This window comes from Bombina bombina, chromosome 5 (assembly GCF_027579735.1).
Source record: "Bombina bombina isolate aBomBom1 chromosome 5, aBomBom1.pri, whole genome shotgun sequence".
Lineage (NCBI taxonomy): Eukaryota > Metazoa > Chordata > Amphibia > Anura > Bombinatoridae > Bombina > Bombina bombina.
In genome coordinates, this window is record NC_069503.1 from 936512205 (window position 1) to 936529371 (window position 17167).

The 17167-nt window shown below is 40.7% G+C and overlaps 1 protein-coding gene across 1 annotated transcript in view; it reads right to left on the reverse strand.

The window, feature by feature from the left end:
• Nucleotides 1–17167, reverse strand: part of SBSPON (somatomedin B and thrombospondin type 1 domain containing) — a 146428-nt gene that overhangs the window by 59862 nt on the left and 69399 nt on the right. Inside the window, exons 2-3 of the mRNA XM_053715125.1 lie at nt 10286–10480; nt 2690–2780 (exon numbers count right to left, since the gene is read on the reverse strand). Of these exons, the coding sequence (XP_053571100.1) occupies nt 2690–2780; nt 10286–10480 (286 nt within the window). The remainder of the gene's footprint in view (nt 1–2689; nt 2781–10285; nt 10481–17167) is intronic.

The following is a 17167-nucleotide window of genomic DNA, read 5'->3' on the forward strand; positions in this document are numbered from 1 at the left end:
GAAGAGAGAGCACAAAAGAGAAAAATCAATCTCCAAGCAGAAAGCTTCAGAGAAAAAGAAGTTGAATGAAAGAAAAGACCCTGAACTAGAAGGTCCTTCCACAGGAACAACCACCAAGAAGGAAAAAATACATCTCCGCTAGGTCTGAAAACAAGATCCTGCGAGACAATGCAGGAACTTATAACAATACTGATGCTCACTCCCATTTGATACGAGCAAAGACTCGTAGAGGAGAGCCGTCAGTCTGAAATCCCAAGCAACCACCAGAGGGCAACAATCTATCTGCATAGGCAATAGCTATAGCTAAACATGCAGAGTAAAAAAAAATAGCATATAAAAAGGGGGAGAGATAGAGCAAAAGAGGGGGGATAGAGAGAGCAAAAGAGGGGGGATAGAGGGAGCAAAAGAGAGGGAGAGAGACAGCAAAAGAGAGGGGGAGAGAGATCAAAACAGGGGTGAGAGCGAGCAAAAGAGAGGGGGGAGAGCGCAAAAGAGAGGGGAAGAGAGAGCACAAAAGAGAGGGAGGAAAAAAGAGAGGGAGAAAAATAGAGGAGGCAAGAGAGAGCAAAAGAGAGGGGAGAGAGAGCAAAAGAGAGGGGGAGAGAGAGAGAATAAGAGAGGAGGGAGAGAGCAAAAGAGAGGGGGAGAGCGAGCAAAACAGGGGAGAGAGAGTGCAAAAGAGAGGGGGGGAGAGAGAGAGCAAGAGGTGAGAGAGAGCAAAGGAGAGGGGGAGAGAGCATAAGAGAGGGGGAGAGAGACAGCAAAAGTGAGGTGATAGAAAGAGCAAAAGAGAGGGGGAGAGAGAAAGCAAAAGAAAGGGGAGCAAGAGAGCAAAAGAGGGGGGATAGAGAGAGCAAAAGAGGGGGGATAGAGAGAGCAAAAAAGAGGGGAGAGAGAGAAAAAGAGAGGAGATAGAGAAAGCAAAAGAGAGGGAGAGAGACAGCAAAAGAGAGGGGGAGAGAGCAAAAGAAAGGGGGGAAAGAGCAAAAAAAAAGGGGGAGAGAGAGAGCAAAATAGGGGGGATACATAGAGCAGAAGAGTGGGAAAGAGCAAAACAGAGGGGAGAGAGAGTGCGCAAAAGAGAGGGGGGAGATAGAGAGCAAAACAGAGGGGAGGGAGAGCCCAAAAGAGAGGGAGAGAGAGCAACAGAGAGGGGAGAGAGAGAGCAAAAGAGAGGGGGAGAGAGAGCGCAAAAGAGAGGGGGGAGAGAGAGCATAAGAGAGGGGGAGAGAGAGAGCAGAAGAGAGGGGGAGAGAGAGAGAGAGCAAAAGAGAGGGGGGATAGAGAGAGAGCAAGGGGTGGAACCGCTGTAATGCAAAAAATGGCCCATGTACACTGGCTTTAGGACTAGTATGATATAAAAGGCTAATGATGAAGGGCCCTAAAGCAACGTCTCAAGAACTGACCTCAAGTTCCCCTAACAGGATATTTTTACCTTGATACTTACCATTTATTATGACTGACTGACTGTGCAATCTATTGCATTTGGCGTATTAGAGGTAGAATTGACCATTAATTATGACTGGCTGACTGTGCAATCCAGAGCAAAAGAAGGGGGATAGAGAGAGCAAAAAAGAGGGGAGAGAGAGCAAAAGAGAGGGAGAGAGACAGCAAAAGAGAGGGGGAGAGAGAGCAAAAGAGAGTGGGAAAGAGAGCAAAACAGAGGGGAGAGAGAGCGCGCAAAAGAGAGGGGGGGAAAGAGGGGAGAGAGAGAGAGCAAAACAGAGGGGGGAGAGAGTGCAAAAGAGAGGGGGGAAAGGGAGGGAGAGAGGGGGAGAGAGAGAGCAAAAGAGAGGGGAGAGAGAGAGAGCAAAAGAGAGGGGAGAGAGAGAGAGAGCAAAATAGAGGGGAGAGAGAGAGCAAAAGAGAGGGGCAGAGAGAGCAATAGAGAGGGGGAGAGAGAGAGCAGAAGAGAGGGGGAGAGAGAGAGCAAAAGAGAGGGGGGATAGAGAGAGAGCAAGGGGTGGAACCGCTGTACTGCAAAAAATGGCCCATGTACACTGGTTTTAGGACTAGTATGATATAAAAGGCTAATGATGAAGGGCCCTAAAGCAACGTCTCAACAACTGACCTCAAGTTCCCCTAACAGGATATTTTTACCTTGATACTTACCATTTATTATGACTGGCTGACTGTGCAATCTATTGCATTTGGCGTATTAGAGGTAGAATTGACCATTAATTATGACTGGCTGACTGTGCAATCCATTGCATTTATCATATTAGAAGTATTTTAGAACTGGAAATTTGAAAGACTGTCCTAGATCTTCCAGTCTCTTCTAGCAGACGTTAAGAGAGATTACTGCTCCTCATTTTGCACATTTAGGTGCTGGATATAATTCTTGTAGCACATGTATTTGGTTGTCTAAGGAGACATAAAACACCTTGAACACTAACCCAAAAAGAGAAGGGGAGAGAGAGAGCATAAGAGAGGGGGAAGAGAGACAGCAAAAGAGGGGTGAGAGAGAGAGCAAAAGAGAGAGGAGAGAGAGAGCAAAAGAGAGAGGGGAGAGACTGACTGTGAGTTTTTACAGTTGTATTGTATTACATAGAGAGCAATATCCTTCAGGTTACATTTTATAGACTAACTTATTAATTAATAAGTTGATTAACCGCATCATGCACACAATGATTTGCATCCATATATAATGCACATTTATTCAGCTTATATAATGTATATAGGTTTATACCCAGAATCCTCTGTATGAGAAGCCCAGTCTGCTGACAAAGCTCGTTTTCTTCTTTCTTTGTTATATTCAAAGGTTGTGATGAAAGCAGGCACTGAAATAAAGATTGTACATTTACTTAAAGGGGCACTCAAGTCAAAATTAAACTTTAATGATTCAGATAGAGCATGCAATTTTAAACAACTTTCCAAATTAAAGGGACATTCCAGTCAAAATATAAATGCACATAGATTTATTGCATCTTTGAATAGAAACATATACAGGGAGTGCAGAATTATTAGGCAAATGAGTATTTTGACCACATCATCCTCTTTATGCATGTTGTCTTACTCCAAGCTGTATAGGCTCGAAAGTCTACTACCAATTAAGCATATTAGGTGATGTGCATCTCTGTAATGAGAAGGGGTGTGGTCTAATGACATCAACACCCTATATCAGGTGTGCATAATTATTAGGCAACTTCCTTTCCTTTGGCAAAATGGGTCAAAAGAAGGACTTGACAGGCTCAGAAAAGTCAAAAATAGTGAGATATCTTGCAGAGGGATGCAGCACTCTTAAAATTGCAAAGCTTCTGAAGCGTGATCATCGAACAATCAAGCGTTTCATTCAAAATAGTCAACAGGGTCGCAAGAAGCGTGTGGAAAAACCAAGGCGCAAAATAACTGCCCATGAACTGAGAAAAGTCAAGCGTGCAGCTGCCAAGATGCCACTTGCCACCAGATTGGCCATATTTCAGAGCTGCAACATCACTGGAGTGCCCAAAAGCACAAGGTGTGCAATACTCAGAGACATGGCCAAGGTAAGAAAGGCTGAAAGACGACGACCACTGAACAAGACACACAAGCTGAAACGTCAAGACTGGGCCAAGAAATATCTCAAGACTGATTTTTCTAAGGTTTTATGGACTGATGAAATGAGATTGAGTCTTGATGGGCCAGATGGATGGGCCGTGGCTGGATTGGTAAAGGGCAGAGAGCTCCAGTCCGACTCAGACACCAGCAAGGTGGAGGTGGAGTACTGGTTTGGGCTGGTATCATCAAAGATGAGCTTGTGGGGCCTTTTCGGGTTGAGGATGGAGTCAAGCTCAACTCCCAGTCCTACTGCCAGTTTCTGGAAGACACCTTCTTCAAGCAGTGGTACAGGAAGAAGTCTGCATCCTTCAAGAAAAACATGATTTTCATGCAGGACAATGCTCCATCACACCCGTCCAAGTACTCCACAGCGTGGCTGGCAAGAAAGGGTATAAAAGAAGAAAATCTAATGACATGGCCTCCTTGTTCACCTGATCTGAACCCCATTGAGAACCTGTGGTCCATCATCAAATGTGAAATTTACAAGGAGGGAAAACAGTACACCTCTCTGAACAGTGTCTGGGAGGCTGTAGTTGCTGCTGCACGCAATGTTGATGGTGAACAGATCAAAACACTGACAGAATCCATGAATGGCAGGCTTTTGAGTGTCCTTGCAAAGAAAGGTGGCTATATTGGTCACTGATTTGTTTTTGTTTTGTTTTTGAATGTCAGAAATGTATATTTGTGAATGTTGAGATGTTATATTGGTTTCACTGGTAAAAATAAATAATTGAAATGAGTATATATTTGTTTTTTGTTAAGTTGCCTAATAATTATGCACAGTAATAGTCACCTGCACACACAGATATCCCCCTAAAATAGCTATAACTAAAAACAAACTAATAACTACTTCCAAAACTATTCAGCTTTGATATTAATGAGTTTTTTGGGTTCATTGAGAACATGGTTGTTGTTCAATAATAAAATGAATCCTCAAAAATACAACTTGCCTAATAATTCTGCACTCCCTGTATACATGCAAACAGATATAGATATAGATATTCACCTTTGTATGGTGTATTGTCTGATATTTCAGCACCACTCTTTTGCACCTAGAGTTATACAACCGAGGAAGGAAAGTAAAGGAAGATACCAACGACTGATACAAGCTGAACCAGCGCCTCCAGCTTGCACACCTTGAATAGAAACATATTTGCAATATACATGTATTGGCAAAAATGCTTCTTTTAAGAGTTATAACTGTTTTAGTGTTAACATTTTTCTCTGCACGTGCATGTGAAGCATAGCTAGATATTTTCACTGCACCCACAAATTTAAATAATGCAGCTGCTCAGATAATCAGTGGGGCTTGTATGATGTCACCAATTAACAAATTGAGTCATTACCAGATGGTACAAGCACCGTAGGCTCTCTGAACAAGTGTTGTGTTTAAAATGCTGGTGCACGGTGCATACTTAAATACACTTTTGAAACAGCTATAGCTTTTATTAGAAGCATTTTTGCTAATACATTTATATTACAAAATTGCTTCTGTTCAATATCGAAATGCACCCATTGGGTTTCCAATTTTGGCTGGAATATCCCTTTAATTCCATTAACAAAATGTACACAGTTTTTTATATTTACACTTTTTGAGTCACCAGCTCCTACTGAGCATGTGCAAATATTTACAGAATATTCCTATATGGATTTGGGATTGACTAATAGCTGTCACATGACACAAGGGGAGTGGAAATAGACATAACTTTGAAATTTGTCAGAAAAAAATTCTACTACTCATTTGAAGTTTAGACTAAGTGGTTGATTTATCAAGCTGCGGCAGACATGGGCGTACATATGCACCCCTGTCCACTGCAGTTCGCATCTGGCATGTGCAACATCACCCGCGCACAGCCAATCACATGGGGGGCAGGAGCTGTCAATCTCACCGGTCGGACAAGACAGGGGAGATTGAAATTCGCAGTGGTCAAATGACCGCTGCTTCATAAATACGGACTGCAGGTTCTCACAAGGCTTTGATAAATCTACCCCTAAGTGATATTGCTATATGTATGAGTTGATTATAAAAAATAAAAGGGCCTTTTGCAGGGCATTGCCCCAAAGAAATCAGCTCTTTTACCTGAAAAAGAAATACAATCAACCCCCCAACAGTAAAACCCACCACCCACACAACCAACCCCCCAAATAAAACCCTAACTAAAAAAAACTAAGCTCCCCATTGCCCTGAAAATGGCATTTGTGTGGGCATTTAGCTCTATTGCTGCCCAAAGCCCTAACCTAAAAATAAAAACACTAACCCCCGAAGATCCACTTTCCGGGAGAAGTCTTCATCCAAGCTGCAAGATGTCCTCAATGAAGCCGGCAGAAATGGTCCTCCAGGCGGGCAGAAGTCTTCATCCAGATGACATCTTCTATCTTCATCCTTCCGACGCGGAGTGGCTCCATCTTCAAGACATCCAGCGCGGAGCATCCTCTTCCAACAGCGACTACCCGACGAATGAAGGTACCTTTAAGTGACGTCATCCAAGATGGCGTCCCTTAGATTCCGATTGGATGAAGACTTCTCCCGGTAAGTGGATCTTCAGGGGTTAGTGTTAGGATGTTTTAAGGGTGTATTGGGTGGGTTTTATTTTTAGGTTAGGGCTTTGGGCAGCAATAGAGCTAAACGCCCTTTTAAGGGCAATGCCCATACAAATGACCTTTTCAGGGCAATGGGGAGCTTAGGTTTTTTTAGTTAGGGTTTTATTTGGGGGGTTGGTTGTGTGGGTGGTGGGTTTTACTGTTGGGGGGTTGGTTGTATTTCTTGTTCAGGTAAAAGAGCTGATTTCTTTGGGGCAATGCCCCTCAAAAGGCCCTTTTAAGGGCTATTGGTAGTTTAGTTTACGCTAGGGTATTTTTTATTTTGGGGGAGCTTTTTTATTTTGATAGGGCTATTAGATTAGGTGTAATTAGTTTAAATATCTTGTAATTTGTTTTTTATTTTCTGTTATTTAGTGTTTGTTTGTTTTTGTAATTTAGCTAATTTTATTTAATTTATTTAATTGTATTTCATTTAGGTAATTTATTTAATTGTAGTGTAAGGTTAGGTGTTAGTGTAACTTAGGTTAGGTTTTATTTTACAGGTAAATTTTACAGCTAAAACTATTTAATAACTATTCTACCTAGTTAAAATAAATACAAACTTGCCTGTAAAATAAAAATAAACCCTAAGCTAGATACAATGTAACTATTAGTTATATTGTAGCTAGCTCAGGGTTTATTTTCTAGGTAAGTATTTAGTTTTAAATATAAAATAGGAATAATTTATGTAATGATAGGAATTTTATTTAGATTTATTTAAATTATATTTAAGTTAGGGGGTGTTAAGGTTAGGGTTAGACTTAGGTTTAAAGGGTTAATACATTTAGATTAGTGGCGGCGACATTGGGGGTTAATAAATGTAGGTAGGTGGCGGTGATGTTGGGGGCAGCAGATTAGGGGTTAATAGGTATAATGTATGTGGCGGCGATGTCCGGAGCGGCAGATTAGGGGTTAATAAGTATAATGTAGGTGGCGGCGATGTTAGGGGCGGCAGATTAGGGGTTAATAATATTTAACTAGTGTTAGCGAGGCGGGAGTGTGGCGGTTAAGGGGTTAATATGTTTATTCTAGTGGCGGCGATGTCCGGAGCGGCAGATTAGGGGTTAATAATTTTATTTTAGTGTTTGCGATGCGGGAGGGCCTCGGTTTAGGGGTTAGTAGGTAGTTTATGGGTGTTAGTGTACTTTTTAGCACTTTAGTTATGAGTTTTATGCTACGGCTTTGTAGTGTAAAACTCATAACTACTGATTTTAAAATGCATTAGAAATCTTGGTGGTAGAGGGTGTGCCGCTCACTTTTTGGCCTCCCAGGACAAACTCGTAATACCGGCGCTATGCAAGTCCCATTGAAAAAAGACTTTACGAAATTTACGTAAGTTGATTTGTGTTAAGGCCAAAAAAGTGTGCGGTGCCCCTTTACCTGCAAAACTCATAATAGCAGCGGGCGTAAAAAAAGCAGCGTTAGGACCTGTTAACACTGCTTTTCATCTTACCGCAAAAGTCGTAATCTACCCGACTAAAATTACAAAAAATAAAAAAAACTACCATTACAAAAAATAACAAACTAAATTATCTAAAACAATAAAAATTATTCCTAATCTAATACCCTTTAAAAAAATAAAAAAAAACACCCCAAAATAAAAAAGCCTAATCTAGAATAAACTACCAAGGGCCCTTAAAATGGCCTTTTGTGGGCCCTTAAAAGGGCCTTTTGTAGGGCATTGTCCTAAAGTTAACAGCTCATTTGCTACAAAACAAAACAAGCACCCCCTAACAGTATACAACCCCCAAAACCCACAAAATAAAAATAAAGTGAAACCTAATCTACCCATTGCCCTGAAAATTGCATTTGTATGACCATTGCCCTTAAAAGGGCATTCAGCTCTTTTATGAAAAGCCCAAACCCTAATCTAAAAATAAAAACCCACCCCAAACGAAAAAGAAATACATTTTGCAAATTCAAATCAGCCAATCAGATGAGAGCTACTGAAAACCTATTGGCTGTTCAAATCAGCCAAAAGAATTTCAGTAGCTCTCATCCTATTGGCTGATTTGAACAGCCAATAGAATTTCAATATCTCTCATCCTATTGGCTGATTTGAATTTCCAAAATCAAATCAGCCAATAGGCATGCAAGGGACGCCATTTTGAATTGCGTACCTTGCATTGAAGATTCAGTATACGGCGGCAACCGTATGAAGAGGATGCTCCGTGCTGGATTTCTTCAGGATGGACCCGCTCCATGCGTACCGGGATGAAGATAGAAGACGTCGCCAGGATGAAGATAGAAGATGCCGCCTGGATGAAGATGGAGCCGCCTGCCGCCTGGATGAAGATGGAACCGCCTGAATGAAGATGGAGCCGCTAGGATGAAGATCCTTCAAGCGGGACTTCAGCAACTGTGGATCTTCGGGGGGTTAGTGTTAGGATTTTTTAAGATTTTTTGGGTGTTTTTTTTTTTTAGTATAGGGTTTGGGCTATTCGTAAAAGAAATTCCCTTTTCAGGGCAATACAAAGAGATAAATGCCCTTTTAAGGGCAATGCCCTTACAAATGGGTATCTTAGGTTTTTGTTAGATTTAGGTTTTTTTATTTTGGAGGTTGGTTGGGTGGTGGGTCTTACTGTTGGGGGGTCTTTGTAATTTTTTTACAGGTAAAAGAGCTGTTTAACTTAGGGCAATGCCCACCAAAAGGCCCTTTTAAGGGCTATTTGTAGTTTATTGTAGGCTAGGGTTTTTTTTATTTTGGGTGGGCTTTTTTATTTTTATAGGGCTATTAGATTAGGTGTAATTGGTTTTTATTCTTGATAATTTCGTTTGTTATTTTTTCGTAATATAGTGTGTTATTTTTTGTAATTTAGTATTTTTTATTTTTTGTAATTAGATACTTTGTAATTTTTAGAGTAGTGTTAGGATTTTTTTAATATGTATTTTAGTTTTATTTAATTGGTAGTTAGTTTAATTTTAGTTTAATAATTATATTAGTTTAATTGTTAGTTTAAACTTAGTTTTTTAATTTGACAGGTAAGTTTTAATTTAATTTAAGATAGGGAAATTGTAATTTTAATATAAAGTTAGGGGGCGTTTTAGGGGTTACTAGTTTAAATTAGTTTATTGCGATGTGGGGGACTTTCGGTTTAGGGGTTAATAGTTTAATTTAGTATATTTCATTGTGGGGGGCTTTATGTTTAGGGGTTAATAGGTTTATTATAGTGGCGGCGGTGTAGGGCTTAATAACTTTAGTATAGTGGTGGCGATGTGGGCTGACGGGAGATTAGGGGTTAATAATATTTAAATAGTGTTTGCGATGCAGAAGGGTGGCGGTTTAGGGGTTAATAACTTTAGTGTAGTGGTGATGATGTCGGGGAGCGGCGGAATAGGGGTTGATACATTTTATTAGTGGTGGCGATGTCGGGAGCGGCAGATTAGGGGTTAATAACTTTAATATAGTGTTTGCGATCCGGGAGGCCCTTGTTTTAGGGGTTAATAGGTAGTTTATGTACTTGTGTGTTTAGTGTTCTTTGTGACACTTTAGTTATGAGTTTTATGTAACAGTTTTGTAGCGTAAAACTCATAACTACTGCTTTTAGAATGCGAAACAGATCTTGTCGGTATAGGCTGTAACGCAAGCTTTTTAGCCTCACCGCAAAACTCGTAATGGCAGCGCTATGGAAGCCCCATGAAAAAACATAATTTTTACGTGTGCGGGACTGACGTTGAGTTACAGGCTAAAAGGCTTGCTGTACAGCTATACCGACAAGACTTGTAATGACTGCGGTGCTGTTTTAATGCTGAAATGATCAAACTTGTAATCTAGGTGATTTTTAGGTCTAAAAATGTTCATATACAAAGAAAAACCTTTAAATGTCACAACTACGTATAAATTAAAATACTCCATATAGTTCCATACAAGAGTTATCTTTAGAGTTTATCTCTATGAAATCAAATGCACAAAACTGTTTCCTGGTAACACCCTAATTTTCTCCTGGTATTCTTAGGATCTCATCTCAAATAATAAAGTTCTTGAACCTGTGAGTGGGGACACAACGATATAACAAAAAATGGTAACCATGGATGCCATATCTAAGCTTATAGCTTTTTGTTGTAAATAGTAAGTCATTCATATAATGAAACAAATTAAGTTAAATGGGTCATTATATGCAGTAGAATCCAGGTGAAGGTATTGAGCTAATCAATTGAGTAACATTACCGTGAGATTGTCCACAGTCTTTGCCCTGTTGTGTGAAATATTCAAGACACCCAGCCTTCTCTTCTAGGGGTGGGCAGGGATCTCCTCCATTTTCTGGTTCTTGTTTCACTTGCCGTTGGCGTACCCGCATTGTTGGTTCACATTGATTCGCACAACCACTCCAATGGCTCCATTCACCCACAACGCATGCACGAGCTAAGAGAAAATATATAATTTATCAAAAGGGGAACATGGCCAAGTTTTTATATGATTAAAGAACCCAGTATCATACTTCTGGGGGGGTTCTAGACCATAACATTTTGGGGTGGCAACAAAGGTGACAACAAAACTAACCAGCAAGGTTACATTATAGTAAAGATGGTGGAGCACATATTATTTTACTTGTCTTCATTTTAGAATCACCCTTCCTCCTCCCTTACCTTTCTATTTGTCCTGGGTTATGCACTGGACATTTAAGAAAGGTCCAGACAAATTCAAGACTATTGGCACCTTTACAATTTTTTGGTGCCTAGGAAATTAATGAGGTTGCTTAATACCCCCTAGAATTGTCATTAAATCCAGTAAAAACACTTCTATAAGTATATATATATATATATATATATATATATATATATATATATATAAATAAAATAAAGAAGAGACAACAACATTTGTCACATTTGTCTAAAGAAACAACAGCAGTGGGAGACAAAAACATCACCAGTTATTTACAAGTGGGTGCTATTGTTGTTGCATGTAATGTATTTTAGTTACTTGAGATGCTGCAAGCTTTACTTATGGTGGGTTATTTGTTCTTTTTTGTACTAAAGTGGGTTCCTGTCTCTTGCTTGTTGCTTAAAGGGGCAGTAAAACCTGTTTGTTTTGAAGCTATAGAGTGACGTATCAGCAAAGTGTAAACATTTTAAAACACATTTTTACTGTAATTGTGTTTCAATTGTCAAACTCCATCTACCCTTTGCCTTATTTGGAGAAGCCAGTCTGGCCTTTAGTGTGCGGATAACAAGACTAGCCATAGTTATCATGTAAGTAAAAAGTGCATTGCTTTGCAGTTGCTATCAGTTAAAGCATATTAGGGAAAGATATATAGCAGAGTTTGCCTTATGAAGTCAGCAGTATGCAATTCAGGTTATGACAACTGGAAAATCCTTAATTTTCAGAGCAAAATCACTTGAAAGGATGGCAAACTAAATAATGAAATTATACTGGAAAGTTCTTTCATTATGCATAACAAAACATTTAATATAAAAATTGCAAGGTGTTCACTGTCCCTTTAAGGAGCATAAAAGTAAAAATGCAACTTTGCTGATTAACATAAATAGGGAGTCTTAGCCGCAGCATTGCACTACTGGTAGCACTAGCTAGCTGGTTTTGGTGGCTAGTCTGCACATATGCCTCTTGTCATTGGGTCATCATATGTGCTTAACTAGGTCCCAGTAGTACATTGCTGCTCTAGAGCTGACTTTATCAATGTGTTTAACCTTTGCTGGAGTTATACACATAGCTCACTGGTTTTCAAACCTGTCCTTATGCCTCCCCAACAGTCCAGGTTTTCAGGATTACCTTGGATTAGAGCAGGTAAAATAACCATGGTTACTAATCATCTGATTGTTTCACCTGTGCTCTAGTTCACATATCCTAAAAATGTGGCCTGTTAATGAGGCATGAGGGCAGGTTTGAAAACCAGTGACATAGCTATATGCAAGAGATAATTCAATAATAAACTGTACATTGTGTCTTACACTGATGGCTACTCCAATAGCAAATAAATGTCTGTGCCAGAATGTTTCATGGCTATGTTTGTTGCAAGCTTTGCAAGCTTTTATATTTCTATTCACCAAGAGACATACATTGGAATGGTAAAATACTGCAGACTCATTTGTGCCACAACGTAAATTCACTGTCATTTTGCACCACTTGAATATTATATCATTATTTTCATATTTCAACTATTGCATGAAGCTCAAATGCACTTCATTAATTTCCCACCCTGAACCACTTTGCACGTTGAATGGTTGCAGTTTAGCACTTTCCTATCCACTGCTGCACTATTTTGCCTGCCTGGCATTTTGTAGATTTAGAACACAGAAAATTGTTCTCATCTCATCATGCTGAAATTCCTGTAACTGCTTCCAAAAAAAGTTCATCTAATCGTCTGCCAAGATTCTTCTGTTGGTCATTTTCTAGCACTGTGAAAACCTAACAGTAGCCAGTTGTATTATTCTGTGTCATTGTTAATAATGGGGTATATATTTATACTATATAATACATTATTTACCTACTGTACTATGTATTATATAATTTTATTAGAAAAAACTGTGAAATTGCAGTTAGTAATGAAACACCTGAAAACTGTGGTGAGTAGGTTTATCTTATATCCTTTGGTTGTGACCAGTTAAGGGCAAGTTGTAGATGATTTTGTGCATTGCTCTAAGCATTCACTGTGCATTATGTTTCCTTGGATGGGAAATGTACATCAGGTTAAATCATTTAAAGGGACATAAAACCCCAAAATTTTCTTTCATGATCCAGACAGAATATGTGATTTTAAACAACTTTCCAAATTCTTTCTATTATCTAAATTGCTTCATTCTCTTGGTATTCTTAGTTGAAAAGCATATCTAGGTAGGCTCAGGAGCAGCAATGGATTACTGGGAGTTAGCTGCTGATTGGCTGCACAAAAATGCCTCTTTTCATTGGTTCACCTGATGTCTTCAGTTATCTCCAAGTAGTGCATAGCTGCTCCTTCAAAAAAGAATACCAAGAAAACTAAGCAAATTGGTTAAAATAAGTAAATTGTAAAGTTGTTTAAAATCACATGCTCTATTTGAATCATTAAAAATAATAGAAAGAAAAATGTTGGGTTTCATGTTCCTTTAAGCTCTAGTTTATGTAGAGTACTATTCCAAAAGTATTTTACTGTAAAACCAAGCAAAATAAAAATGAATATATATTACAGGGTTATTTTATTTCCATTAATTAAAGGGACATGAAATTGAAAAAAATATATATTTCATGATTCAGAGAGGGCATACAATTTTCCATTTAAAGGTACACTAAACCCAATTTTTACTTCCAAGATTCAGATAGAGCATGTAATTTTAAGCAATTTTCTAATTTACTCCTATTATCAATGTTTTTTCGTTCTCTCGATATCTTTATTTGAAAAAGCAGGAATGTAAGCTTAAGAGCCGGCCCATTTTTGGTTCAGCACCTGAGTAGCGCTTGCTGATTGGTAGCATGATGAGAAAACAACATTCCCAGTAAAAATATGTGTAAGAAATTTATTTTTGCATACATCTGCTCTCATTGGATAGAGGGAACTGGCCTGAGTTCTAATTGGACATCATATATTAATGCATGCTGACAGATATACTTTTTACATGTTTTTTTCTGTTACTATAGACAACAGAAGCCTGCGGCTAACTGATAAGCTAACACTGAAATGACATAAAGAGACAAGAAATCAAATTGCTGCATTCAAAATTCCCGCAAATTAGGAATTAAGAAAAAGCAATGGCATAAGAAATATCATAGGATAAAAGGATCCTTTTAGAAAAAAACCCATGATATTTTAATAAAAAAATGGGCAGCTTCATAGAAGAAAATTAGGTGTATATTTTTTTATGCTTTGATATAATCTACAGCGCTCCATCAGCTGCAGGTTCGCATAAGAGCGAGCCTGCAGCCGAGAGTTAATAAGCAGTGGTTGTCATGCCACGCCACTCTAGCCGTTGCTAGGGGGGGCTGCGTCTCCTTCCCTGCTCGTTGTCAGGGGCAGTGTCAATTCCGGATGCAAGCAGCGCTGACATCATTGCCGCAGGCTCCGGATGCCGGTCGGACCTCAGTGGCGCAAATCTGCGCCTATTTAACTGTTGGTAGAACGATCTGTCACTTCCCAAGTATAGGTGTTACTTTGTGTGCTCCTGGGTGTGACAGATCATTCTTTCTTGTGCCTAATATTGTTACTGAACCTGCCTGCCTGACTACTCTACCTGCCTTAACCCCTAAACTGCTGGATTAATATTGTTACTGAACCTGCCTGCCTGACTACTCTACCTGCCTTAACCCTTACACTGCTAGATTGATCACTGTTGCTGAACCTGCCTGTCTGACTACTCTACCTGCCTTAACCTTTAATCTGCTGGACTGCTCTACTGTTACCAAACCCTGCCTGACTATTCTAGTGGTGTATCCCTGGACTGCTTTGCTGTTGCCAGACCCTGCCTGCTTGACCATTCTAGTGGTTCATCCTTGGACTGCTCTGCTGTTGCCGCTGGGGACTGTCCTGCCTGTGATGAGTGCCGTCTTCCTCATCTCACTAACTTTCTCTGCTCTGGGATATTCCCTATCATTTCGGTTCGACGCTGGGATAACAAGACTACTGGCTGAGTTTGGTCTGATAGAGGAGTATCCCACGAGCGTTACATTATACTTGGGCCATGCAGACAGATGAGGTGGCATGAACTGTTTATCTTCGGGGACAGATGTTGGGAACCCATACCTAGAGGCTATTACTGCTCAACTCTCCTTACTAGTTGCAGCAAGGGATGCCGCTCCTGTTGCTACACCACCAGCCCCTACTCCTAGTGCTGTGACTTTTTCTTCTGCTTCTGGAAGTATACCCCCGGATACCCTTGTCTGACAAGTATGAAGGTACTACTGATTGCAGGGGCTTTCTAAACCAATGCAGGCTGCACTTCTGCAATGATCCTCACACCTTCCAGTCTCATCAGTCAAGGGTCACCTTTATCATTTCCTTGCTAAAGGACAAGGCTCTAGCCTGGGTCTCTCCCCTTTTGGAACAGAACGCTACGCTCCTGCATGATGCTGATGAGTTCATTTCTGCTTTATCTTCTGTGTTTTGGACTTCTGGCCATACCTCTGCTGCGGAATATTCTCTCCTGGATCTCCACCAAGGCAATAAAACTGTGGCACAATATGCCATGGAGTTCCGCACCTTGGCACTTGAAACCACTGGGATGGCAGTGCTCTCAAGGCAGCCTTTAGGAGGCGTCTCCATGAACGCATCAAAGATGAACTCACCTATCGTGATATTCCTTCTTCTTTGGATGACTTTATTGCGCTTGGTATCAATCTGGACTCCCGCTTTCAGGAAAGGCAAGCTGAGAGAGACAGAACTAGGAGGGTCCTTCCCTCCCATCCTCCTATTCGCCCAGTTTCAACAGCATCCACTACTCCTTCAGCTACTCCAGTTACCTCAGTAGAGCAACCCATGGATCTCTCCTCCTTCAAACCTTCAGAGTCTGAAAGACAGAGAAGAAGGAGACTGAGACTATGTTTTTATTGTGGATCTAACACCCACCAACTAAAGGACTGTGACATTCGGCCGGGAAAAGCCAATGCTTAGGGGATTACACTGGGGTACCTCTAAGCATGGTCTCAACGAAATCCCCTCACTCCTCTCGGATCCTTGTAGCTGTTACCCTTACCTTCCTTCAGAATACTGTCCACACTCAAGCCTTCATTGATTCAGGGGCAGCTGGAAACTTCCTGGATCTCCATTTTATGATTCAAGCTGGTTTGCCTCTTCTGCAGAAAAGACATTGTCTCAAAATAACTACCCTGGATGGCACCCCCCTTGGTTCGGGCGTGATCCATTTTGAGTTAGCACCCTTGACCCTGACTGTGGGAGTCCTCCACACTGAACAGTTGCAGTTTGAGGTCATTCATTCCTAAGCACAGCCTGTCATGCTTGGTATTCCTTGGCTTCAGGTACACAATCCACAGTTAGATTGGGCTGAGGGACAACTGGCCTCCTGGGGTACCTCCTGTTTCCACTCCTGCCTTGCTAAAGTCATTCCTCTGCCCCGTATTCCCGTAGTCAGTATACAGACTCCTTCAAACCTTCCTTCAGTATACACAGACTTTGCGGATGTGTTCAAGAAAAAAGCAACTGATGTGCTGCCACCCCACCGTCCTTATGACTGCAAGATTGACCTCTTTCCCGGAGCCCCACTTCCTAAAGGGAGGACTTATCCACTCTCCAAGGCTGAAAACAAATCTTCTTCTCCTAGGGCTGACATCTTTTTTGTCAATAAGAAAGATGATGGGCTCAGACCCTGCATTGACTACAGGGCCTTGAACAACATAACCATCAAGAATCACTATCCCATACCATTGATCACCAAACTGTATGACTCACTCCAGGATGCTCGCTTTTTCACCAAATTGGATTTACGTGGGGCATACAATCTGATTCGCATCTCTCCAGGCCACGAATGGAAGACCGCCTTTAACACAAGATCTGGGCATTACGAATACCTTGGGCTGTGTTAACGCCCCTGCAGTCTTCCAGGCATTTGTCAACGATGTCTTCCATGATCTCCTCAACCGCACTGTCATCGTTTATCTGGATAATATCCTTGTTTTCTCTTCCACTTTAGAGGAGCATCATAGGCACAGTGCTTCTTTGTCTCAGAGAGAATTCTTTGGTAGCCAAGCTAGAAAAGGTGAGTTCGATCAAGTTCAGATCCAATTCCTTGGATATGTTATCTCTAAGGAGGGTTTTGCCATGGATCCTGCTAAACTCACCGCAGTACTAGAATGGCCTCAACCTACCTCTTTAAAGGAATTGCAGAGGTTCTTGGGATTCTCCAATTATTACCGTAAGTTTATAAAGAACTTTTGTCAAACAGTAGCTCCTCTCACTGAATTGAGAAAACGGAACAAAGACTGTAAACATTGGCCTCCTGAGGCCATAAACGCCTTCTCTTGTCTGAAAAAGGCTTTTTGTTCAGCTCCTGTGCTCCGCCATCCTAATCCTGACCTATAGTTCACTTTAGAGGTTGATGCCTCCGAGATAGCGGCTGGAGCAGTTCTTACCCAGAGAGACCCTTTGACTTCCAAGTCACACCCTGTAGC